The sequence below is a fragment of the Oryza glaberrima genome, chromosome 7 (genome assembly GCF_000147395.1).
Source record: "Oryza glaberrima chromosome 7, OglaRS2, whole genome shotgun sequence".
In the NCBI taxonomy this organism is placed as follows: Eukaryota; Viridiplantae; Streptophyta; class Magnoliopsida; order Poales; family Poaceae; genus Oryza; species Oryza glaberrima.
The window spans coordinates 8,527,758-8,553,540 of record NC_068332.1 but is presented as its reverse complement, the minus strand read 5'-3'; the positions used below and the strand labels follow the sequence as shown (position 1 = coordinate 8,553,540).

Here is a 25,783-nt window from a genome sequence, read left to right as displayed (position 1 = left end):
TGTGGGGTATTTATACTGTGCAACAAATATCTGTAACGGCCCTAAAACAATCAACCGTGACGGGCATACAAGTAATCTCTATCGGGCCTTAATAAAAGCCCGTCAAAAAAGAGTGTCATCTGTGACGGGCATTAAACTTATCTCAATCGGTCCTCTAGTTTTACTTCCTTGTGACGGCCCACAAATTCCAGTCTTGTTAGGGCCGTCACAGATGGAAGGATCTGTACTAGTGTTTGTTTTATACACTTTCATCCAATCAACATTACCTTTTTCTCTTTTTTTTTAAGTTTGTAAAGAGATTGCTCCTTCCATAAGTAGTGGCTTATCATCTCTTTCCTTTCTTTTCTCATCCACCTTACCATCATGCATATGTGGCATATAGGGATTTATGTTTAGATGCTTATAGTATTTGCTCTTAGTACGTAGTAGCTAGTACCAAAAGCTGGCCAGTACAGCAAGAGGAAGAACTATAAAATTATAGGAGTAACCTAAAATTTACTGTTGGATTCAAAAATAGACATATGAGTTTTAACCATGTCCTCAAGAGTAAAACTTTTCCTCCTAGTAAAATTTTTATCGTGGTTGAATCTAGGAGTAAACTATATTTTACTTTTGGTGATGTAGACAAATCTCATGCATCCATTTTAGATCCAACGGTAGTTTCTAGGTTTTCATTATTTATATGGTTTCCCCTACATATTTTCCCCTTTAAAAGCGCCGCATAGGATTAGTTGATGAGGTGGATAAAAGAATTGTAGCATCCCAAAAATTTGCTAACTAAAATCCGTCAATTAAAATTCGCCTTCCACAAAAAAAACCTTATGCATTATTTTGCATCATGCCGGGTCTTGGATTGTTATCTTTTTGCTCCTCTAAATATTTGAATCTCATTTCTCCCTTTTTCTGGTTGTTAGGTTGCTTGTGTATGAACTCTGCAAAAGTATATTTTCCTTCCCCCTCCCTACCGAACCCTGTCTCGGATTGTGAGGCTTCACAAAAAAGTCTACTTTGCGTCCCCCCAGCCCAAGGCAGCCCTAAAAGGAATGTCTTGCCCTCCCTCCTCCCCTCCTTAATCCCTCCCCAAACAGACGCGTGGACCACCGCACCATTGCCGCACCAACTCGGCAATCGCCGTCGCCCTCTCACTCGCATCGACGTCCGCCATATCCTAATTTGCGCCGTCGCCACTCCGCCCGCTCTCACCGCACCGTGCACCACACCGGACACTACCGCCCTAACCGCCGAAGTGTTAGCCGCCGACCACCATCGTCGCCCAAATCGCCATGGACCCTGGCCAGGTTAGGCGCCGCACTCACGGCGCCGTTAACCGACAGCTGCTAGGTGCCCCAACCGCCAATGCCCGTGCGCCCGAGAGCGTTTATAGGGTGCTACTTGGCGGTTTGGGAGTGTTTATAGGAAGTTTAATGGAATTTTAGTATTTAATAGATAGATAGATTGCCATGCCCAATGCAGCAGTTTGTCTTGCAAGCATTAGCTGTAGCAAGAGAGTGTGTTGTTTGGTGTATGGCTGGTTGCCTAGGCTCTCATGAGTTCCTGCTCCTAGGAGGGTTTTGTATCGCGCGTTGCTTTTTGAGATCATTTCTGTAGAGGGTTCCTTCTTGGTAGACCGCTCAGTTATACATAATTATACTTCGTTTTGATGAGATGAAGTGCAAGCCACTTGTCATATCGGTTAAAAAAAGAGGATGCCAGTGTTGGTGGAGGTTGAGTACGGTTGTCGTTTGTAGATCAACCCGCAAACGACAAATCTGGCTCCACCACCCGCCGCCCGAGGAAGTGGTCGCTGGTCGCACCTGCCCGCCGTCGGAGGAACTAGGCACCCGCCACTCCCATCCATCGCCGGATCCTTCCAGCGTCGACCACTTCCACCAGTCGCCAAAGGAGAGGAGAGGATAGAGGAGAGGATAGAGGAGGAGGAGGAGGAGGAGGAGGAGGAGAGGAAGTTGAGAGCCGAGAGGTTGAGGATGAGAAGAGAGAGAGAGAGGGGGGGCTTGATATTTTAAGGGTGAGCTCGATTTGGTGGGCTGGTGGCAGGTGAGCCTATTGAGAGGCCCACTTGCGAAAATTGATTTTCACATACGGTTCTTGAATCGTGTTCGAGGGAGCAATTTTTGCAAGTAGGAGCCGTTTATGGCTTGCCTATAACTTAAAGGGGTTTTGTCCGGAAAAATCGATTCCGTAGTAATATAATACTTTCCTACATTCTGTTAAATGAGACCTTAGAATTTGTAAGCTTGATTTGCTATTGTAGAGTTCCAAAATATGGCCAGTGTTTTGTCTCGTAAGATCAAATGATCTTCAATTATGTTCATGTTCATGTAGGAAGTACACATGTTACCATTTTCTTGTGTACAAACAAACAACAAAAACTCAAATTATAAGGTACCATCGTATTCAACTCATGGCATCCATAATGTGCATTCAAAATGGGTAGTAAGAAATAAATACTACTACCAGGTTATATACATTATGGAACTAGTAAGTACTAACTAATACCAGGCAATATGCTTAGGGCATCCTCAAGTTTGTTGCAAAAGTAGGTAGTTAGGTGGACCAGTGTAATAGTAGATCGAAGATACACCACAATGTATATGTGTGTAAAGTGAGTAACAAGATAGGACTCATCTAGAAAAAACCTCAAACATGAGCCATGCCACAAGTAAAAAATAGATATGACCTACCACTGAGTGTCTATAATCTCGTAGTAAACCTATGGCTTAACAGTAGTTATTTACTATTACTACTTCCACAATCTATCTTACCGGATAACAAGAATATTTTAATCCCTAATAACCATATTTCACTATATTGTGAATACCCTTACTACCTAATCATAAGAATTAAATAAATAGTTTTCTTTCATCCCTCTCGCATGGCTAGTGGTTATGGGACCAACTTACTACCCAATTTTATTGTTTCACCATTGTAAGCTACTACTCTCTTAGGGTTGATAATACTTGTCGTCTTGGATAAGAGTATAGTATCCGAAAAACAACTTTGACCATTATTTTCCATAATAATACTTCCTCTGTTTTATATTATAAGACTTTCTAGCATTGGCCATATTCATATATATACTAATGAATCTAGATATATATGTAACTAGATTCATTAACATCTATATGAATGTGGATAATGCTAGAAAGTCTTATAACCTGAAACGGAGGTAGTAGTATAAAAGTGTTAACAAATATATGATTTTATTAAAGTGCTTTTTAAAACTAATCTATATATGAAGTCACCATATTTGAAAGACAAATATTTTAAAAATGATTCACAATCAAAGATTTTAAAGTTTGACCTCACCCTTATCTAAAACAATAAGTATTATTAGCCCAGAGGGAGTACAACAATTAATATTGACGCAGGATCTACCTTATTCACAAAGTAGGTAGTAAATATCGGTGAAGCCCTTCTACGGAGTATTACATTCAAAAACATTTTGGATGTAGTAGATGCCAAACTGATTTCAGTTATCTTAAAGAAATATTTCATTCGAGAAAAAAACTTGAAATCAAAAAAAATGGAAGACAACAAGTCCCGGGCCGGAAAAAGGCCGAAACTTCACCAGGCTGGAACCCGATAGGCCCATTAAAAATGACTCCTCGTCTGCAGTCACAGCGAATCTCAGCCGTCCGTTTCTCCATCCAACGGCCACCGTCGCTCTTAGAGAGCGCAGCAAACTCCCGCGCTATGTGGGCCCCACCTTTTCCCTCCTCTCGAAATTTCGAATTTCATACCCCTCGACTCAAGCCGGCGATGCCGCCGGCGGCGGCGAGCCCCGGCGGCGGGCGGAGGAGGGGGACGGCGGGAGAGGCGCCGCGGTCGGAGAAGAGGCCGCGCGAATCCCAAGGCCTCGAGAGCGAGTCCGGCTCCGACGGCGGCTCCGGGTCGGACTCCGACGGCGACTTCGTCAGGTTAATGGCTGCCCCCCCCCCCCCCCCCCCCCCCCTTTCAAATTCAATCTCCTTCAGGAATACTTTCTTGGGTTACGAATTATTGGGAGAATTTTGCTTTCTTATCGAGGTTTTACCTGGTGGATTGGATTGCAGCGATTTGAGGGAGATCGTGTGCCTGCTGCGGCTGATCAAGGGCGGGGTGGACAGGGAGGGCCAGAAGATGTGCGAGCAGATCATCGCCAGGTGACGACGAATCCGGAGGGTTCTCTGGCCATCACGTTTCTGAATTTACTTTACTTTAGGATCAATTTAGTTTGAAGATGCTCTGCTATTTACGTGCTGGATGATGGATTGCTACGCGTATGCCGAACTTGCTTCTTTTAACTCTGTTCAGGGGATTAATGATGGAATTGTGGGCTTTCTACAGTTTGTGCTAGTGAAGAACTTGCTAGGTTCTCTGTGCGCTAGCGTTTCTATGCATTTTGTGCTAGCTCGTGGTTATGTGACTGATGCTATCATAGTTCAAGGTGAATGGTCAATTCGCCATGAATTGGTTAGTATCTGGGACCGTCGCAAGTTGCTTCTAGAGTAGCGCGATGTATGAATGTGTTGGTTCTGAGATTTGTCTATCATCTTAGATTTGTATCTTGATATTGCTGCTTCTTGTTGTTTGTGTGTTATGCATGTGTGGTGGTAGCGACTTACTTATGTCGATCTGGTGAAAATGTGCATGGCAATGTTGAGCTACTGGAACCTATTTTTATTCTCATACAGGCTGCTTTCCCATCAGCTCAATTTACTATCTCTTATACTTCCAAATAAAGCACAACTTTTTTAAAAAAAACTATGCGAAGAAAATCCATACATGTAGATCGTATTATCATTTCTTCAAGCTAGAATTTGAGAAAATTAATTGGTTATGTTCACACAATTCAAAAAGTAAACTAAGTTCTTTCACTGACGGTACTGCAAATTATTTATGTCTTTCATTGCCCAAGGTATGACACTTCTGCACAATTTTTTGTGAGTAAATACTTTAGCATTTTCTAAATGTCTTCTTTCATCAGTATGATTACACTCTCTTGTGAAGTTATATGCACTACATACGGCTAATATTCTTTGCTAAACCTTTAGTGTTGCAGCAGATATTCAGACTATGTTAGAAGATACCAAGTTAAAGTTTGAGAAACAAAGGTATTGCATTTGCTTGTGAATATCTTCTCCATAGAACTACACCTAACCCGTTATGGACTGTAAAAAAGCATTCAGACCTGGCATTTGCACTTAGCATGAACAAGTACGCTTTAATCCACTTAATGAAAATAAAAAGGTTCATCTTTACTGAATATGTACTGACAATTATCTCCATTGCATATGCAGGCAGAATTTGCTGAAAGTATTGTCAAACACTTCCAAAGAGGTATTCAAATTGCATTTAATTCACAACTGTTATCAGTTTATTTATTTACCTATAAATTGATTTTTTTTCATGTAATCCCTACTACCAGCAGTGTGACAATTCATTGAGCAAAGAGTTCATCAAATTTCAAGAATCATATGAAATATTCTGTAAAGAAAAAGATGTGCACGTACAGGCATTCAGAGGTATGTCAAATGAGAGCTAGCATTTACCCAAATACTAGTACCATATGTGCTGCATGTTGAAATGGATCCCACATACTGCAACGAAATGCAATAATAGATATAATTCTCAAATTTTAAAACTTATAATCATGATAACATGAGACCAATCGACACCTACTTATACACTTGTGCAAGGATGAATTTATTTCATAGAAAAATCTTACAACACATACATCCCGACATATTTGCAGCTGATAAAGATCTAAAATGGGTGTAACCTGTAGGTATAGAACAATTCATCACCCCCCAACTCCCATCCTTTTTAAAGAGTAAAGATATAGAATCACACTTCATGTGTATGGCATATTCAATGGTTATTTTTTTATTGTTTTGTTCCCATAATATATGAAAAGTGCTTCTTGTTTCTATCTGTAGGATTGATTTTTGGCTGCGTACACCCTTTTGTATGTAGAGGCTGGGTGTTTGTTAAAACCCATTATCTAAAAAAAATAGGATTGATTTTGTGACTCTTTGTTTTATTTTCATGTCATACTATCTACAGGACAAATTTAGTTGAAATTCATGCTTTGTTTGCTAAAATGCACGTTGTAGACTTGCAGGCTGGCTGCTTTCTTCTCCAAAGATTTGCATGCTGTGGCTGTAAAGGTGTTCTGTTAAAATTACTTTAACCTAACAATATTCTTATGAAATGTTATGCTCCACAGACCTGTTCTCAAAAGTTGAAGTTGAGAAGAAGGCCTTGCTTGAACAGTTTGAAAATCATAGTAAGTAACTAGATGATTTGCCTATTTCATACAAGGAAAGATGGTTAGCTATGATAGTAAATCTTTCTACCAGGGAAGGAGGAGACAGCCACGTTGTCAGAGCTTGACAATACCTTCTCAGAGAAGATAACACGCGCAGAACAATCTCTTCGGAAGACTGAAGTTGACAACACGTTCTCAGCGAAGATAACACATGCGGAACAATATCTTCGGAGGACACAATTTAACAACATGTTCTCTGGGAAGAAAACACATGAAGAACAATCTCTGCGGAGGAAAGAATTTGACAATACGTTCTCAGAGAAGGTAACACATGCAGAACCTCTGAGGAGGATGAAGCAGGTATTTTTCGAATACATTTCAGATTTTGCAGCTGATTACCCTGTTTCCTGTGAGTAACAGCGTACTTCGTCTCTTATTCAAATTTCTTTTTCTTAGGATGATAAGTCCTTCATCATCCTTCGCAAGTCAGTTGGCTCGTTCCTTGAGTTTGGCTCCGATGATGATTTTGACCTTGACGATGACTAACGCTGCTGCTTGTATAGTATACTTGTTACATCAGGCATTGGCAATGCATACAGAGGATGTAAATAAAGTGAAGCTTTCGGATAAATTTATGTATATTATAGGATAATAGTGTTCGTTTTCAGTTTATAGTTTGTGTTTTTGTATCAAGCTCACTGTCTCTGCTTGAATGGTTGGTGAATTACGGCAGCATACTGCAACTGTTACCGAGAGCAGTAAGTTAAGCAAACCCAACATTCGCAGCTGTGTTTATCTACATGCTCTCATGGTGATACATGAGAGATTCCACAACGGATGTTTCTCTGTCCTATGTAAATTCTTCACCTTTACTACACATATTACGAACATCCCAAGGGTAGATACAAATTATGATCCATTTCATATTTGCATTGACTAAAAGAAATTATCACCTGAATGTAACTATGGCCGTGTTTAGTTTCAAAGTTTTTCTTCAAACTTCTAACTTTCCCATCACATCAAAATTTTCCTACACACAAACTTCCAACTTTTCCGTCACATTGTTCCAATTTCAACCAAACTTCCAATTTTTCCAAACACAGCCTATGTAAGTATGAAAACTGGGATGCTTGCCATTCAGTCACCTTCCAATAAAATGAAATAAATTTTCCATGAATTGTGGTAAGATGGCATGGTTACAAAGCTCCATGCAATTTTAAAATATTCCAGCATTCACACCTTGATGGCGAGAATTTGGCAAGAGGCAATGAAGTTCATAGCGAATAAAAATGTACAGATTTCAAGTTCATTTCAAGTTAAGAATAGTCACCAAATCTCAAAGTTCAACTACTTTCGTTACTTTCTGCATCAACTTTCTAAGGACAAATAAATTTCCATCCATATAGAGTTCTTTAATTGTCCAATGTCAAATACAAGCAATTGAAGACAGATTTGCTCTCCTACTTTTAAGTCCAAATTTCAGAAGCGTTTCAAATTCTGCGAAACCCTTGACGTCAGTTCACAAACATTGAACCAATCCAATAAGGTACCTGTGCTGTGTGGAGAACGGGGCTAATTACACGAGCCATTTGTTACAAAACACTTCATCCACCTTGACGCTATAAATGTGTTGCAAGTGGGTAAACTTGCCGGTCAACATGATGGAGTCCATAACTTCAAGCTTCCTCTGATTGCAATTCAAAATCTCCTCCTGATGTTTTGCAAGGAAATGCTCTTCTTCCAGCTCATGCTACAAGGATTCAAAGCAATAAAAAAGATCACATCAATCCTCAAAATTCCATTGATTACTAACTGAACAATGAGTGAAATACACAACTGGAAGATGATTGCTATTTAACGGAAAATGGTAGAAATGTGAAAAAAAAATTCTAATGAGGATGAGATTTTACCTTGACTAATGCCAAGTTATCCAGCTCATGTCTCCTCGACATTAACTTCAACTTTTTGACAATATGATAATCAGCATCTGAAGGGCCCACCCAGCGAAACTCTAACTTGTTCCCAGGTCTCCGGGGGCGATCATTAAACATCTCAGCTGTAGCACGAGTTGCCCTCACAGGCCTTGGCATTCCAGACATCATAAAAGGGAACTCATTGAGCATATTGACCACAGCCACAGCATCCTTCTCAGTCTCCATTATGACCAATGCAGACTGTGGGATGCTAAAGGGAATGGTGTAGTTCACCACAAAATTGATCTCTCTCACAGTCCCAAATTGATTCAGAGCAGTTCTGATGACTGACTCTGTAGCTTGGTGCGAGAAGTAATCAAGATATACAGTTCTTTTGACCTTTTCCTCAAATTCTTGGTACTGTTTTATGGCCTTCAAGTTTGCCAGATTGATGCCTTGTTCTGCAGCCTGGCCAAAAGAGGTAGAAGGCTTCATTTCAGAATTAGCCATCTTGATTTCAGAGGTGTTCTTTCTGGCAGGAGCAGCATGTACTGCAGAGGTAGAAAGCTTCTTCTGTGGGTTGTTCTTCCTATCTGGATTAGTAGGTCTATTGCTTTGGGCATTGTTCTTAGTCTTATCAGACAGGTTTCTGGTAGGAATGTTACGATTAGCATCTTCAGAAAACCTCCGGCTCAGGGGGTCATTGTTTGCCTCCTCACACTTGACGGCAGTGGTTACCAGGTTCCTTCTTTGGTTGTTCTTAGATTTTTTAGGTAATACTACCTTACTGGGGATGTTGATGTCAGTCTCGTGAAACAACCTAAGGGGGTTGTTATTTTCCTCTTCACCCAGCATTGCAATAGTTGTCAGGTTCTTGCTTGGCGTGCTCTCTAAAGGCTTTGCAGGTAATTCCTTAATTGTTGCAGGATGTGCGTTGCTTGGGATATTGCCATTGGCCTCCTCACACAAACCTTCTTTCACAGAGTAATTGCTAACATCGTCTCCCCACACTCCAGCAGTGATCGTCAGGTTCTTTCTTGGGATGATGTCATTGGTCTCCTCACACAAACCCTCTTTTGCAGAGTAATTGCTAACATTGTCCCCCCACACTCCAGCAGTGATGATCAGGTTCTTGCTTGGGATGGTGTCATTGGCCTCCTCACACAGGCCTTCTTTTGTAGAATAATTACTAACATCGTCCTCCCACACTCCATCAACGATTGTCAGGTTCTTTCTTGGGATGATGTCATTGGCCTCCTCACACAGACCCTCTTTTGCAGAGTAATTGCTAACATCGTGCCCCCACACTCCAGCAGTGATCATCAGGTTCGTGCTTGGGATAGTGTCATTGGCATCCTCACATAGACCCTCTTTTGCAGAGTAATTGCTAACATCGTCCATACACACACCAGCAGTGATCATCAGGTTCTTGCTTGGGATGGTATCATTGGCTTCTTCTGGTTGCTTGTCACTAGAAATGTCACAATTAGGTTCATTGGGAAGTATCTTGCTTGAGGTATTGTTATTAGCCTCATTGCACAGTTCTCCTGTGGAGATGCTGTCGATTTGATGTTGAGCTGCAGTGATTGTCAGAATCTTCCTTGAGGTATTGTTATTAGCCTCATTGCACAGTTCTCCTGTGGAGATGCTGTCGATTTGATGTTGAGCTGCAGTGATTGTCAGAACCTTGCTTGAGATGTTGTCAATGGTTTCTTCAGGTAGCTTGTCGCTAGAAGTGTCACAATTAGATTCATTGGTCAGTGTCTTGCTCGAGGTATTGTTATTAGCCTCATTGCACAGTCCTCCTGTGGAGATGCTGCTTGTGTAATGCTGAGCTGCTTTGATTATCAGCTTCTTGCTTGGGATGCTGTCACTGGCTTCTTCAGGTAGCTTGTCGCTAGAAGTGTCACAGTTAGGTTCATTGGGAAGTGTCTGGCTCGAGGCATTGTTATTACCCTCATTCCACAGTATGCTGGTGGAGATGCTGCTTGCGTAACACTGAGCTGCAGGGATTGTCATCTGCTTGCTTGGTATTGTGCTCTTAGTTTGCACAGGCACTCCACTACTTTGGGCGTTGTTTCTATCATCAGGTCCGTCCATGTCTGCCTTGAGCAGGCCATTAGACAATCTCTTTCTGGGTGGTAGACGTATACGTATTTTCATCTTTGGAGGGTCCATCTTCTCATCATCACCCTTGCTAGCTTCAGCGGCCTGGTTTTCAGAGGCAGACATTTCTTTGGAACAGAATATACTCCTGCAGCTTGCAAATTAACATGGCATGAGAAGAATTCAACAAAAAGGTACTTGTCACATCTGAAATCAAGAAGTTTTCTGTTGATTTATAAATTTTAGCAGAATTTTAGACTGGTAACACAGTATAACTTAACTTTCTTAAAAGAGAAGTAGAATGAGTGGTTTTGGTGTAATGCCTCTAATAGCCTGCAATAGAGCATCTCATGCAACTAGCCATCGCTAAGCATCAATAAAAAACAAAGAGGCACTAATAGATGTCCAATAGTGATGAATGCTGTTGACGAGTACCCAAAACAGCCACATGACCTTACCCAGCATGATAGCATTATTGGCTATAGTACTACTTGTCTGGTTCCTCACAGTAACTAGTCCTCTACTATCCAAGTAAATGTTAAACGATGTAGGTCTATATATGGCCAGAAATCAGCAATTCAATTGAGGAACACTACACAGGTGTTTTCTCTAAAAAAAAAACACTAAACAGGTGGAAACCAGTTGATATTTCTCTATTTCCAGTATCGAATTGGCTTGCTATTGTCCTAAGAAAACAGTATCCTCATGTACAAGATGCATGAAGAGAATCAGCACAACTATTCAATTGAAATCAGCCATGATTATCAGAAGAATATTTAGCAGTACAGCAAAGCAAGATCACATTTATATTTTACCATCAACTTCTCATGCACCTACAAACAATCAAGCTCTCAACCAAAAGCAGTAACATAGTGAAGATGACCTCACCATCAAAAGATAATAATATTAAAATGATGATCCAGGAATGGGGGTTCAGAAACTCCAAATGAACCCCCAATTTATTTTTCATCTTTTGTTAGGAAACAAATTGGTGTCAGAAGCATACTAGCAGAATTAGTGCAGTTAATAGACAATAAACCACCAATCACCAACGGAATTGGGGTCCTTTTTCATCGCTCGAGGCGGAACGAAACGGGAGAAACGAGCCGCAAATCCGAGCAAGGCTAGGGCAAAGGGTCGGGTCCTTACCACCGAGAGGAGGAATCAACGCAGGTCCCGATCCACGCCGATCCACCGGAGTCCAACGGAGGAGGAGGAGGAGGACGAGGAGGACGAGGGCGGCGCTGCCCTCGCCGTGCCCGTGTGCGCGGCCGCTGTGATGGTTGCATCATCATCGGCGGCGTCGGCGGCGGCGCTCCGCGGCCTCTTCGCCGGAGGAGGGAGGAAGGCGCGGCGGCGTGGAACGAAGCGGCGTCCCGTTCACGCGGCGGCGCTGCGCGGCGCTCGCTCAGCCGCCGGAGTGGAGGAGGACGACGCGGCTCGGGCCTCACAGCGGAGGGGTAATATGGGCCCGGCCCAGTTTTGCAGCTGTCGCCCACAAGGGCACCGATCCATTAGGCCCAATTAATTGTGGGCCGGGCTAAAGTGGGTTTCGGCCCTATAGTTCGTGGGTCGGGTCAGTGGGTCCGTGGGTGAGCCCAGCCCAGCATACGTGCGCCCTTTATCATGGTTTTCGATAAATTCGACTGAATTTTGACCAAATGTACTGTTTCACATTTGAATTTGTCCAAAAGCATTCGAAATTCCAACTGAAAATTAATTCCAAGCTGCGTCGAAACGTTGAAAAGGGCCTTCGTCGGCTTTGTGAATCCTGCTACCTCGTGCCGTTCCTAAGGTTTCATCAGCATGCATTAACATTTTTAGCTCGGAAGGGATTAATGGAAATACCATTGGATTTCTTATGTCTCCCATTTTATCGAGAATAGTTTGGACACTCTTATAGGCATTGGTACTACCTTTGAGAAACTCGCTCTATTCTCTCAATTGTTGCACGGACAAGCTTGCTCTATGGAAAGAAATAACTAAATGGGAGTGTATATATGGATACATAGGCTACTATTTCCTGCAGGTTCCTGCCTTTAATTTCCTAATTGACATATTGCGATAATACAGTATTAACATCTTAATAAAGAATTTTCAGTAAATAATTTGCAATTTCCTAAACATATTTCTAAATTTTATGATCTAAATGTGTCAAATAATCCCATCTTTATTGAAATATCACATAATTTTAGTACATTGTTAGGAAAGTTAATCTCTCAGCTAAGGAAATCGGGAGAAAATCACGCGTTACTGTTTTCCACCCGTTAATCAGCATGATTAGCTAATCAAATCACGATTAAATTTCCTTAATTGCACGCGCAATAATCGGTAGCGCTTCCAACGTTTCCTTTTGGAGCAGCCCCCGATTCCCTCAGCGCAAAATAAAAGGGGAGGCCAGCCTGTGAGAAAGATGACGATCTCACTCACGGTTCCAATCCACATCAGGTTATGTACTCACTCTCGCAAATGGAGCTATTTCATGAAAAAGCTCTAAACAAACTTTGACTGCATCGTCGACAATGCAGGCTGAATTTGTGGCATGTTATGAAGCAACGGGGCAGGCCGTATGGCTTAAGAATTTTATCTCGGGTTTAAGAGTGGTCGACAGCATTTCTAGACCAATCACATTATACTACGATAATAAAGCTGCAGTATTCCATTCAAGTAACAACAAGTCGAGTGGTGCTGCCAAACAAATTGACATTAAGTATCATGTTGTGAAAGATAGAATCCAAGATCAAACCATTAAGATTGAGCATATTAGTACTAAGTCAATGCTCGCGGATCCGCTCACCAAAGGCTTACCTCCCAATTTATTTAAAGATCATGTAGCTGGCATGGAATAACTGATTGCCTTTGATTAAGACTAAGATCCTGGAAATAGGGGCTTTAGTCCTAACTAACTCCCATTAAGATTAGATAGAGTTCTTTTGAAGTTTTCTAGTGAACTATAGGTACCGGAGTCTTGGTAGGACATGATAACTACCCTGACGCGTTGCCTTAGTAAATCTATTTTTCTAAGAATAAACTCATTAGCCTCAAGATCACGGGGAGAATGTTAGGAAAGTTAATCTTTCGGCTAAGGAAATCGGGAGAAAATCATGCGTTACCGTTTTCCACCCGTTAACCAGCGTGATTAGCTAAATCAAATCACGATTAAATTTCCTTAATTGCACGCGCAATAATCGGTAGCGCTTCCAACGTTTCCTTTTGGAGCAGCCCCCGATTCCCTCAGCGCAAAATAAAAGGGGAGGCCGGCCCGCGAGAAAGATGACGATCTCACTCACGGTTCCAATCTCCCCGACATCCCAAAACCCAAATTTCCCGATTCTCAGTTGCGCTGGAAGGGATTCGGAGTGCTGTTCCGAGACAGTGTAGGTGGCGACCAGAAGGCCGCCGCCACCTCGCAGGTGATCGCCGGCGACCTCTTCGGGATCAAGCCGGTGTACTCACTGCTACGACCACTTCTCCTACACCGACAATTCGCGAGGTGGTTCGAGGTTCTGCATCCTCTACATCCACCCTGGATCAAGCGAGAACAATATCAATGGCTTCAAACAACGGTCAGTAATCCTAAATTCCGCATTAGGGTGATCATGTTAGGCTTAGCACTTATGTCTTAGTAGATTGCAACATCTACATACATAGGAAACAATATTATTTGAACCAATGAAGAATTAAACTAGACATATTCTTAATCAGAACATTAACAATCTAAAACTGCATTGATATTTCATGACAGAAACTTAAAGTATGTATTGGACATTATATATTTCTCAGTAGTTTAAATAGTGGTGAGAGTTTTACGAAATCTTAGTATCACAACATGTGTGGTTATTTGCCATAAGTCATAATGCTGGTGTTATATCTCATTTTGACTATGAAAGGGATTGAGCTGGGCACTACCATTTGACCATTCCATGTAGTTTTTTCTCATCTAAGTAACAGATAACTTCCAATCATTCAATCAAGATTTCTCCCCTATTCATATGTTACCTCAGATGGAAAACATTGTCATAGATATCGTGAAAAACGACTCATATACCATCCGTCAAAATGATTATATATACGCTCCATATTTGAGGGAGGGCCGCTAAGAAACATAGCACACCGAGTTCTCTTTGCTCTTCTTGTAATTCTTAAAGCGGTAGTAGCTGAATTTAACCATCCCACTGCTCTTGCACACAATGGCATCATAATGGACCTGGGAGATAGCATTATCATCTACCTCGTGCTCTTCCTAATGTTTCATTAGGATGTATTAACACTTTCAGCTCACAAGGGATTAATGGAGATGCCATTTGGTTTACTGATGTCTCCTGTTCTTATCGAGATGATAGTTTGGACACTCCCATAGGCATTGGTATTATCTTTGAGAAACTCGATCGCTCTGTTCTCTCAATTGTTGCACGAGCAAGCTTATCCTATGGATAGAAATACTTGGGACTGAATGGGAGTGTATGTGTGGATATATATACAGGCTAGTAATTGAGTTGGTTTTAGATTGCATTTATGGTTTTTCAACAACATAACTTTTCTACTCCCTCCATCCCAAAATATAAGGCACAATCACTTTTCTCTCATATCTCATAATATAAGACGTGCATGCATGCATACATTAACTAGCACATCTTGGTCCAATAGAATTGATTTGTTTTAAATCCTATACCATCAAACCCCCTATCACATTGCTTGCATGCATCAAGGTGATCCAACCAAGAAGGTGATTAAATATTTTCTTGGTCTTTGTATTATGAGTGGTTGAGCCTTATATTTTGGGATGGAGGGAGTATCTAGGAAATATTATATATCACCATCACAATTTCTCATCCCAGATAGGCATAGGCGTTGTACTACTGTGAAAACTATGTTAATATTGAATGTGCTAAGTAAGTATAGCAAAGGAAACATAACTTTAGTCGTGTATTTTACAAAGTACCATGTAACTCTTATGCAAATTTGAATTTTGAAACAAGCTGAAGGTGTACTACAGAAGTGCTAAACAAAAGCTATAGTTTTGTGGGGAATGAACATTGCAGCTCTGCACCTTTTTGTTGAAGCATACGCATCAAAAACTGCTCCATGTATGGTTAGAGGTGCTTAGAGAGCTCCATGACAAGAGGTGTGTGACAAGATGATGGAAGAAACTTCAATGGAAGGAGGTGCAGTTCTTCTAATAAATTCCTATTCCTACATTTATCTCCGAGATATCTTCGGTTGCAAAACTACATAGATATGAAAAAAAAAGCTATCTCGAAAAGTTTATTATGATCTTTCTGGAAGTTGCCACGAGTGTGGGCTAATGAGGGACGACGGTAGGAATGTGCGATGTAGCTAGACGTGGTTTAATTTGGCTTGATAGGATTCCTACCCATGGTGATGAACGTCGTCACCAGGAGGCGCTAGAATAGGGAGAGGCACTGGAAGAAGGAGAAGGGGAAATGGAACTATAAGTCATGCTTAGATTCAATTGACAGTGTTGTCTTATCTCAAATAGAGCCAAATCCTAGAAACTTACGCCAATAACCCAGTCAAGAGACAATGTAAACAAACTAAAATAACAAGAATTGCTGAACTTGCAATGCCAAGCCACGTATACCGATCCTGCAGGGTCTGTGCTCCTACGTAATGCTGATCTTAAAACATGCACTGCTACTTCTATTGGACAGAACATTGCTGTGTAAACCCGTGGTCAGGTATTATGTCATCAATTTTGAGGTTCTTCTTGTGTTTTCTGCTATAATGCATTGGCATCTTTAACTACTTCAGATGCCACAAGAGCTTGAACTCTGATTCCTGGTGTCTCCTCTTCCTACTGGACCTCAATATGAGAAACGACATGGCAATTTATATTCTTATAGCTCTCTACTCTGTTATTTATGTTAGAATTCTTCCACTACAAAGTAATTTTTTCTCTTGAATTTATGGGAAAACTTGAATGCAATATTGTGGATACGTTCTAGACAAACAATCAATGCGTAAGTAGCTAGCCAACTAATTCTATGAATGGAAAGAACTCAATTTGGCATCAGAGTTAAAAAGATCTCTAGAGTTCAAATCCCACAGGTGCAATAATTTAAAAAAAGTTTTACCTGCTTCTATTTCATGCCAAGGGCTTTAGCTCTGTTATATCCTACTATTCCGAATGGCTACTTCTTCGTTCTCCGTTTGTACGTTTCCTGGAATGTTAAACAATGCATTTATTTTTGCGAAAGATATTTATATAGAAGTTTCTTTAAATATTAAACAATTCCATTTTCAAATTTGTAATAATTAATACTCGATAAACCGTACACTAATAATGACTTGTCACGTTTCTTGGTGCACCGAAGAAATCTCAGCCCAAATGTAGTTCCGAACGAAACCTTATGGAGTTCAGATATAGGGGACAGTATGTCTTAAAAGTTTAAGCGAATCACTTTCATTTCCTTAATTATATGTGTAGGTCTCTCTTATAAACTGGCTTATACATAGTACTTAACAATATTTTGTTAGTAAGAAGAAATAAAGAAATATTCTCTCTCCTATCATTTTGCAGTATAATCTTTCTAATTTCAAAATCATACTATTGGTCGAAATGTGACATCTGGCCACCTATTCATACAGTAGCTATCTTTCCAAGCATGTAAACATGGAGAGGTTTGGAAAATCACACACAGAGATTCAGCGAAACTGCTAATAATACAAACTACTCCGTCCCAAAAAAAAGGTAAACCATAGCTACGAACCTGGACACGCATATGTCCAGATTCGTAGCTAGGATTGGGTTTTTTTTGGGACGGAGGGGGTACGTGTGCAGCTCTTGTGCTTTTCTTTCCTGTTTTTGGATGACGTGTGTCAGGCATATTTCTACTTAAACTTATATACTACGAATCGGTCGCCTCATCCCTCTAAAAAATTTAGCGGTCAAATGTTGCAGTTGACCAATAAATGAACATTAAGTTATATACGGTGAAACAATAAAATCAGCAACTGAAACATTTAAAAATTTTGTGAAACATAATGAAGATACATGTTGAAACATATCGCTATCACGTATAAAACACAAGTGTTAACAGATTGAAACATATGTTTTTTTTTGTTCATCAAAATATAGCCATGCGATATTAGCATCGGAATCGGCGACAGCCTTGGCAGTCCGTTGAGTCTTTGCTTGGCCGATCGCCTTCACCTTCGCCACAGGCCGTTTCCGTTTCTTAGAAGTCCCGGCGTCGTCATCGGTATTTGCTAGATTCGACCGAGCCGGCAACTTCCCTTCATAAACCCGGTTCGCCCACCCGTCCACGAGGCGCTAAAGCATTCGACCGTACTCGGGGGTCGTCAGAGCCCTGATCATAGGGAGAGAGAGGAGGCCGGAGGGGGCAGGTAAAGCAGACTTTACAAAGGGAAGAGCGGGCCGAGCGGCGAGCTGGGCCGGGAAAGTAGGGGAAAAATGGCCCGAGTCCAAAGGGAAGAAGGGGAGACTTAATTTGTTTTTCTTTTTATTTAGTTGGTTAAATAAACTTTGTATTGTTAAAATTACTTCTTGAGCTCCGAAAATTCGTGGGAAATTTCCAGAGAGTACTTTAGGGCACAAAGAATATTACAAAATATTCCCGGCCATGAATTTTAAAGGAAACTTTTAATTCCCTCATTATTTCACTAGATTAAATTGCTTTGATTTTTAATATAATTTCTTGAAATTCATTATTTAATGAATTTTAATCCCGAACGATAATCGGGGCATTACATAAGACCATTTTCTAGTAGTGAGTCGAGGATGCTGCCATGCATCCTCTCTAAAAGTTGAAACATAAAAACACCTAGAGGTCGGCACTATGATGCCAAAAGTGTTAAAAACGGCACCTATATAGATATTTTCCCACATCCACGGGCTGAAAACACACAGAAAAGAGACCTTTAAGCGATTATAGGTACCGGTTCAATAAAAAAATCGACATTAATACTATAGGTGCCGTTTTTTTTAAAAAAACAGACACCCGTAAAACCGAGCCGAGCTGAACTTGTGGGTGTTAATTTCCACCCACTGCACCTACCCACCACTCTCTCTCCTTCATTTTCTTCTTCTCCTCCTCCATCCACCACGCATTCTCCCTGCTCTCTCTTTCTCTCTCTCTTGCCCCCTCCCTACCCCGCGCCATTGGTGATGGTAGAGGCAGTGGTGGTGACTTGGCAGTGACGGCGGCGCTCTCCCCTCTACCAGATCTGGTGGGAGGGGAGGCAGCGGTGGAACAGCACCGACGGCGGTGCGCTCCCCTCTAGCCAAATTTGGGAGGGGAGGTGGCGGCTCGGCAGTGGCGAACGACGAGTACAACGCACTCCACGCCACTGCCAACGCGAGAGGTGGAACCGTAGCGTGTCCCCGTGCTTTAGCTCCGCAGGGCTCCTGTTGCGGCGGGGGTTTCAGTGACTTTCGACGTGGGCGGCTGACTTGCTACCAACACATCCTTGGCTACGGCTCCTCCAGCGCCGGCGTTGATCCCCCACGACGCGGTTACTTAGGTGGGATACCTCCTCGTTGTCCTGCGCTGACGCGGGGGGTGTCGTAAATCCTATCTCTCCCTCTTCCCCCAGATGCGCGGGCCGAGTGGTGGAGAGCCGCAGCGCCAACCCCTCCCCGTCGAGGCAGTACATGGCGGTGAACGATGATGACATGCTCCACATCGATGCCATCGCCAATGGGGGAGGGCGAACCCTAGACAGCGGCGACGCCCTCTCACATGTTGGCAAGGAGATAAAAGCTCTTGGCTCCCATCACTGGTGGAGAAATGGTCTTTACTCCCGGTTTGTAACCCCCTGTAGTCTCGGTTTTCCAACCAGGACTACGACGTTCTGTAGTCCTCTAACATACGCTCCAATTTATGAGCCTCCTTTTTACTTTTGCAGTCCTCCTTGGCGTCCTACAACATCTGACCAAGATCATCCGCAGCGTCGTTATCGTCAACATCCCCATCCACCTCGTTCGTTCTATTTCCTTCAAATCCAGTGTATTGAGCCTAATCCGGAATGTTCTCGTCTTCCACTTCATCTTCTTCCATTTGAACCCCTAACTCTCCGTGCGATGTCGAATAATTATAGCTAGGCATGAACCCCGACTCAAACAAGTGGAAATGAATAGTTCTTACTGCAGAAAACTCCTTCTGATTCTTGCACTTATTGTATAGACAACAAATAAAACCCTTATGCTTGTTAGCATCGGCCACTCTCAAAAAATAATGCACGCCGTCAATAAACTCTTTCGACCGTCGGTTCGCGTACATGTATTGCCAATCCATCTACATGAAATGCAAAAAAAAATCGTAAAAATATTCAAGGGAAAGTCAAACCCACTAAACAGTCATACAATAATGATACATATCATTATTCATGCAATAATTATAAAATAATCCCACAAATTATTCTTTTTAAATTATTTTTGAAGTTTTAAACTAATATTTAATGTGCTATACTTCTTTTAATTTTCAATTTAGTTTGTTTTCTATTATTTTAGATTAATTTTCAATATATTTTCCTTATCAACTATTTTATAAAAACTTTTTATAAAATTGTAAATAAACAAAATTTCTATATATTCTTTCTTCCCTACACAAATTTTCTCTCTCAACAACTTCCAACAAAGTTTTAGAGGCAATAATGTGTAGAAAACATAGCTCCAAATGTAATATGATAACAAAAAAACGTTGGAGGATGAAGTTGCTAAACTTTTAGACACCTCTGATTTGTATATAATCACCAAAATAAATTCATAAGAAATTTTGGCAAGACCTCCCCTCTTGTATGAAGAATTTTGAAGCTTAGCTCGGGTTGGAGGAGGAAGAAGACATATATAAAGGGATTGATCTTTAGTCTGGGGTGATAACACCAACCGGTGCAAAGATCCCGAGGATATTTATTACCAACCGGGACTAGAGTTAGAATGTTACCAACTGGGACTAAAGATCAAATAGTCCCGTTGCTCTTATAAATCAGGACTAAAAATCCTTTTTAGTTCCTGTTTTTAATGGAACCGGGAGTATTCACTACTACAGAAAACGATTTTAGTGCCGGTTGGGGAACCCTCTTCGGTGCCGGTTTTTCCAACCGGCACAAGGAAGGCAGCACTGATTTGAAAATAAAAAGGTGCCGGTTGCTTAGAACCGGCATCTTTTAGGTTCGACGAATCAAAAAAAAAGCCGGCTCGATGCGTCGGATCGATAAAGCCGACGCATCGAGCCGAGCAGGCGAGCAGTCCCTCCTCCCACATCGCATTGCAAGACCTCCCACATCCGCAAGTACCCGCATCCGCAAGAACAGAACAAATCACAACAATCAAAGACTGATTCATCCCACAAATCCCACAACATTCATCCCACAACATTCAAAGATGGATTCATCCCACAACAATAATCCCACAACACAAATTTATGCAATAAAAAAAATCACAACATTCATCACCGGAGAAGAAGCAGAGGGGAGGGTAGAAGATGCCGCCGGATGAAGTCGTCATCGCATGAGTCGTTGTCGCACGGTCGCTGCCTCCCCATCACCGCCCCTACCGCCGCCTTCCCTCCCGCCAGATCTGGCGGAGGGGAGGGCTCTTCCCCGCCGGCGAGTCCTCCGCCGCCTCCCTTCCTCAAGCCAACCCCGCCCGCCGCCGGATCCGGGCATCCCGCCACCCGCTACCGACCCCGCCGGCCCCGCTGGCGCCGACCCCGCTCGCCGCTGGCGCCTCCCCTCCTGCCGCCCCCGGATCTGGTGAAGGGGAGGGCGCGGTCGCCGCTGCCGCCTCCGCCTCTGCCGGCTGCAGGAGATAAAGAAGGGAGGAGAGAGACGAGAGAAGAGAGCGAGACAGAGAAGAGGCGAGACGAGAGAGAAGAAGAGAGCGAGCTTGACCTTATCTCCTCGATCGCATCGCTCGTCGTGCGGTCATGGTGGGGCCCGCCGGCTCGGCTTCGGCTCGGCTCGATTTAGATAGGTGTCGGTTTTTTTAAAAAACCTAAAAAAACCGACACCTATAATATGTTAAAGGTGTCGTTTTTTTTAAAAAACCGACACAGAATATAATATGTGCCGGTTTTTATTTAGAACCGACACATATAATTACTTAAAGGTGCCGTTTTTTGTAATTTCAACTAGTGGAGATGGGAAAAGGTCTATAGGTGCTGGTTTTAGCACTACCGGCACCTATAGCGGCAACACCTATTTGATGTTTTGTAGTAGTGATTGTGGATTTTGGCCGACCGAGCAAAGATGGTTTCTCCAGTAGTGCATGGTTCTCATGCAGACAAAGAATTGTTGTATTCTTGATGTTCATTATATTATATGAATTAAGTGTTGTATGTAGTTTGACTGGGGTGAAAGGGGAGTTGCTCGATGCATCGGCTCGAATCGAACTTATGCATCGTGCCATCGTTGCCACTCCACACTAGAGCTTCCAACTCTGGTCTCACCGGGTACAGCCTCACCACCACCCACCGGGTTCAGACATCACTGTTGGGATACGCGTAGGCTACGATAGCAAAAATCAAAATTTTTTCTATCACGTAATGCAATGCCTCCGCCGGTCACACCCCTCACGAATATATAGGATCCATCACTCGGGCCTCCAAGGCCCGTAAGACTCCTATTCGGATCCTTATCTGAATTAAGCTCATATTGGATCTCCATCCAATCCCCTTATTTCGGCCCATTAAGCGTGCGACCCTGTAGATTCATGTATACTCGGCTGTAACCCGAAAACTCCTTTTCGGTCCACGCGTCAACAGTGGCCTCTAGCAGAACGTATTGACCCACCGGGTATATATAAAGATCATATCGGCTGAACCTCTAGTGTATACTTGTATGAACTCCTTTGCCTCACGATATCAATTAAGCTCAAGGCTAGATATGTGCCATCCTCTAATAGCTCAATCATTCATTCGAACCTGTTGATAGATTATATAACTTGTGATTGACTTCTCAATCACCTTTGGCATGGCCATGCACTTCCATAATTTACAACATTGAGTGGCCCAGAGATATCTCTCCATAGGAGGGGCAAATCCCATCTTGATTATTCATATCCCACTACATGTTTCATAGCATACCCGAAAACTACTTTTATAACTACCCAATTACGGAGTAGCGTTTAGCAGTCCATAAGTAAGCTACTACACATGTTGGGAACCATGATAATCTCAGGTCTAAGGATTCAACATCAACACTAAATGAGATCACTGATGACACAACACATATGGCTCTTGCAGTGTCTCATGTTGGGTCTATCCAACAACATGTTCACCAACATGTGTCCACATTATTAATTTGGTATCTCTGTACCATGATCCATGAGACATGATCATCAATTAATACATGTGCTGATCATATAAACATATTTGTTTCACATATGATATTTGATAAGGGATCCTTTAGAAATAGTAACAAACAACATAAAGAGTCTCATGAAAGAATCACATATTCATTAACCAATAATGAGTTATCTATTTTAAGGAACAATGTCAGATAAATATGTAAACATAGTATGTGATACAATCATCTCTATAATTGCCTATAGGGCATATCACTAACAATCACTGCATACGGCCACCATTGTAGTCACAGGGGAGGAGGCCAGATTTGGCCAAAAATAAGCCAAATCTGGCTGCATAATTAAGTAGCCACAAGGCCCACAACCACGCCCTGTGCGGCCAATCTAGCCCGCGCTACTGCCCGCTGCTCGGCTGGATTCGGTCATAGAATGTTAGATTTATTGTAGTGAAGAGTGTCAAATTTGTTGTAGTGAAGAATTTGCGTAGTTTGAGAAAAAAGAAATGGAAGAAGAACGTGTAGCAGCATGACATTGGCTGCAAAACCTGAATTGAAGTCAGGGAGGAAGGAGCAGTGCGTCAGATCTAGCATTCACGAAAGGAGACATGAGATCCAGTTCCGATTGCCGAATGACACTGTCATGCAATGTAAACCTCTCGCGGACAGCCGCCGCCACTTGTTCTTATTTAATTTGACACTTAGGTGTATGATCCATATATATACAATGCATAATCTCGTGGATAACGAAGGTTCTAATTATTAACCTATTCCCAATTGGTAAAATCACCGATCTCTCCTATATGAAAAGGAGCTTGCGTGCATACCACACTGGCTAGCTAGCCAGCCAGCCATGGGAGCCTACCACTACCAGCCCGTGGTGTATCATCATCCCCACAACCAGAAACCATCCGGCAAAAACCCAGGCTACTTCGTGTCCAAACACGCCTGCGCTTGGCTCGGCTGCGGCTTCCTCTCCTTGGCTCTCCTCCACCTCCTCTGCTGCGCTCCCACCGCCACTCGTCAAGCCGCCTTCTCTCCACTCCGCCAATACATCAACAACACCTACTCCTTCGTCTCAACAGTGTAAGTACGTGACAAACCTAGCTATATAGCCCATTTATAGATTCGATATCCTGCTGTATCAATAGAAACGTCACACTGTCCGGTGCTAGTTCGTTCGAAAAAAATAAATCTTGATCTATAAACGTTGCACCTGAGTTGAATTTGAACATGCATATTTGAAGAGCGATATATCATATGTTAATACATCTTCTCGAAATTTTTTAATATTTTTTATAACCATTTGAGTGACATGCAAACAATGGGTGGACATTCTCTCGAGGGATCAAAATAGTTTCCCGGTTTTAAATCTGATGCGTTTACAGGCCGGGAGGAGGGAAGAGCTGCAACTATTCGGAGGGGAGTTGGGTGTGGGCGCCGGGACATGGACGGCGGTACAACGCCACCAATTGCAACGTGAAGGAGAGCCACGACTGCATCCGCAACGGCCGGCCCGACACCGGCTACCTCGACTGGCGGTGGCAGCCGGCGGCGGCGGGCTGTACGCTGCCGGCGTTCGACGCCGGGTCGTTCCTCGCGGCGGTGCGCGGCAAGCACGTCGCGTTCATCGGCGACTCCATGGCTCGCAACCAGGCCCAGTCCCTCATCTGCCTCCTCACCGCCGCGTTCCCCCACCGCCTCGTCTACCGCGGCACCGGCGCCTACCCGGACAAGTACAACTACTGGCGCTACGAATTCCCGTCGCACGGCGTGACGGTGTCCTTCTACTGGACGCCGTTCCTCGTCAGGGCGGAGGGGAAGTCGGTGGACGACGGCCTCCGCCACAACTACGTCCACCTCGACGAGCCCCACGGCCGGTGGGCGGCCGACGCCGGCACCATCGACGTGGCGGTGCTCGCCGCCGGCCACTGGTTCCTGAACGGCGCCGTCTACTACAACGGCAGCGCCGAGGTGGTCGGCGTCCACAACGCCCCACCTGAGTTCGCCAACCACACCCTCGTCGGCTACGCGTGGCCGCTCCGCGCGGCGTACCGGTCGACGATGGAGCGGCTGCTGACCTCCGGACGCCCACGGGCAAAAACCCTGGTGCTCGCCACGTTCTCGCCGTCGCACTTCGAGGGGAAGCCGGCGGAGAACCCGACGTCGTGGGTGTGCACCAACACGGAGCCGTACAGGGAGGGGGAGAAGGAGATGGCGTGGGTGGTGAAGGACACGAGGGGCATCGTCTACGACGTGGTGGACGCCGCGAGGGCGAGGTATGGCGATGGCGGTGGCGGCGGCGGTGGCGCGGTGAGGATCGAGGTGCTGGACGTGACGAAGCTGGCGTCGATGCGGCCCGACGGGCACCCCGGCGTGTACATGAACCGTGACCCGTTCGCGAACGGCGGTGTGGATGAGCAGAAGTTGGTTTCCGATTGCCTCCACTTCTGCTTGCCTGGGCCGGTCGACACCTTCAATGAGATACTCGTGCAGCTTCTCAAGAGAGGCCGGTGAAAATATTGTGGCTAGCTTATATATTACCGTGTGAGGTTTTTTTTTTTGTTTAGGTTTAAGTTCATTAGCTTGAAATTTTAAGGTAATTTTTGGCTTATATATTTTGTAAGCCGGTGGTTTTGAAATCTTAAATTTAAGAGAGGCTTATGTCATCTATCTACTATATACTAAAGTACATTAAACATGCTACAAATTAACACTCTCAAAGAGGATCTTAAGCCGTGTGGAACTGTGGATGCATGCATGACAGCGTGGAGGGCGGCTTTATAATGCATGTTTGGCTGCAAGGTTATATGTGCCGGTCTCTTATTTCTCCCTTTCGTTTCTGTTTGTTTGTGAGATCGAGATAAGTAGAGACAAATACAAGATAAAGGACCTGATACTTGAGCTTGTATACTTCACTTGGAAAAGAAGCTCTTTTTTTTTCCTTTTAATATGGGAAAGAAGTTCTTGAAGCAACGAAAGCTAAGGTTTGTCATTACGAGAAGTTCGCGTAGTACTATCTAAGATCAACTTGATCGGGATCAATACACGGGTTCATTGTTAATACTATTAGTAGTGATTAAGTTGGATACATCCATAGTGGTATTCTTCCAATCTAAATTAGCTGACGTACGGGTCGTTCGAGGAATCATTGACCTCAGCTTTGTATTATGAATACTGCGTTAATTATTCTTTTCGCGCGTAGATC

At 43.1% G+C, this 25,783-nt stretch overlaps 3 protein-coding genes across 3 annotated transcripts; 2 read left to right on the top strand and 1 right to left on the bottom strand.

The window, feature by feature from the left end:
• Positions 1 to 3,714: 3,714 nt before the first annotated feature.
• Positions 3,715 to 7,212, top strand: LOC127780065 (uncharacterized). Its single transcript, XM_052307021.1, has 8 exons — positions 3,715 to 3,938; positions 4,074 to 4,163; positions 5,055 to 5,114; positions 5,301 to 5,340; positions 5,429 to 5,525; positions 6,230 to 6,289; positions 6,363 to 6,631; positions 6,728 to 7,212. Exons 1-8 carry the CDS (start codon positions 3,715 to 3,717, stop codon positions 6,815 to 6,817), a joined length of 930 nt encoding a protein of 309 aa, XP_052162981.1. The 3' UTR covers positions 6,818 to 7,212.
• Positions 7,213 to 7,312: 100 nt separating this feature from the next.
• LOC127778320 (uncharacterized) lies at positions 7,313 to 11,905 on the bottom strand. The gene is made up of 3 exons (XM_052304905.1): positions 11,440 to 11,905; positions 8,182 to 10,438; positions 7,313 to 8,021 (listed from the first exon to the last, which is right to left on the bottom strand). Exons 1-3 carry the CDS (start codon positions 11,583 to 11,585, stop codon positions 7,848 to 7,850), a joined length of 2,577 nt encoding a protein of 858 aa, XP_052160865.1. The 5' UTR covers positions 11,586 to 11,905; the 3' UTR covers positions 7,313 to 7,847.
• An 11,523-nt stretch (positions 11,906 to 23,428) lies between these two features.
• On the top strand, positions 23,429 to 25,113 carry LOC127780733 (xyloglucan O-acetyltransferase 1-like). Its single transcript, XM_052307688.1, has 2 exons — positions 23,429 to 23,661; positions 23,964 to 25,113. Exons 1-2 carry the CDS (start codon positions 23,429 to 23,431, stop codon positions 25,090 to 25,092), a joined length of 1,362 nt encoding a protein of 453 aa, XP_052163648.1. The 3' UTR covers positions 25,093 to 25,113.
• Positions 25,114 to 25,783: the final 670 nt, after the last annotated feature.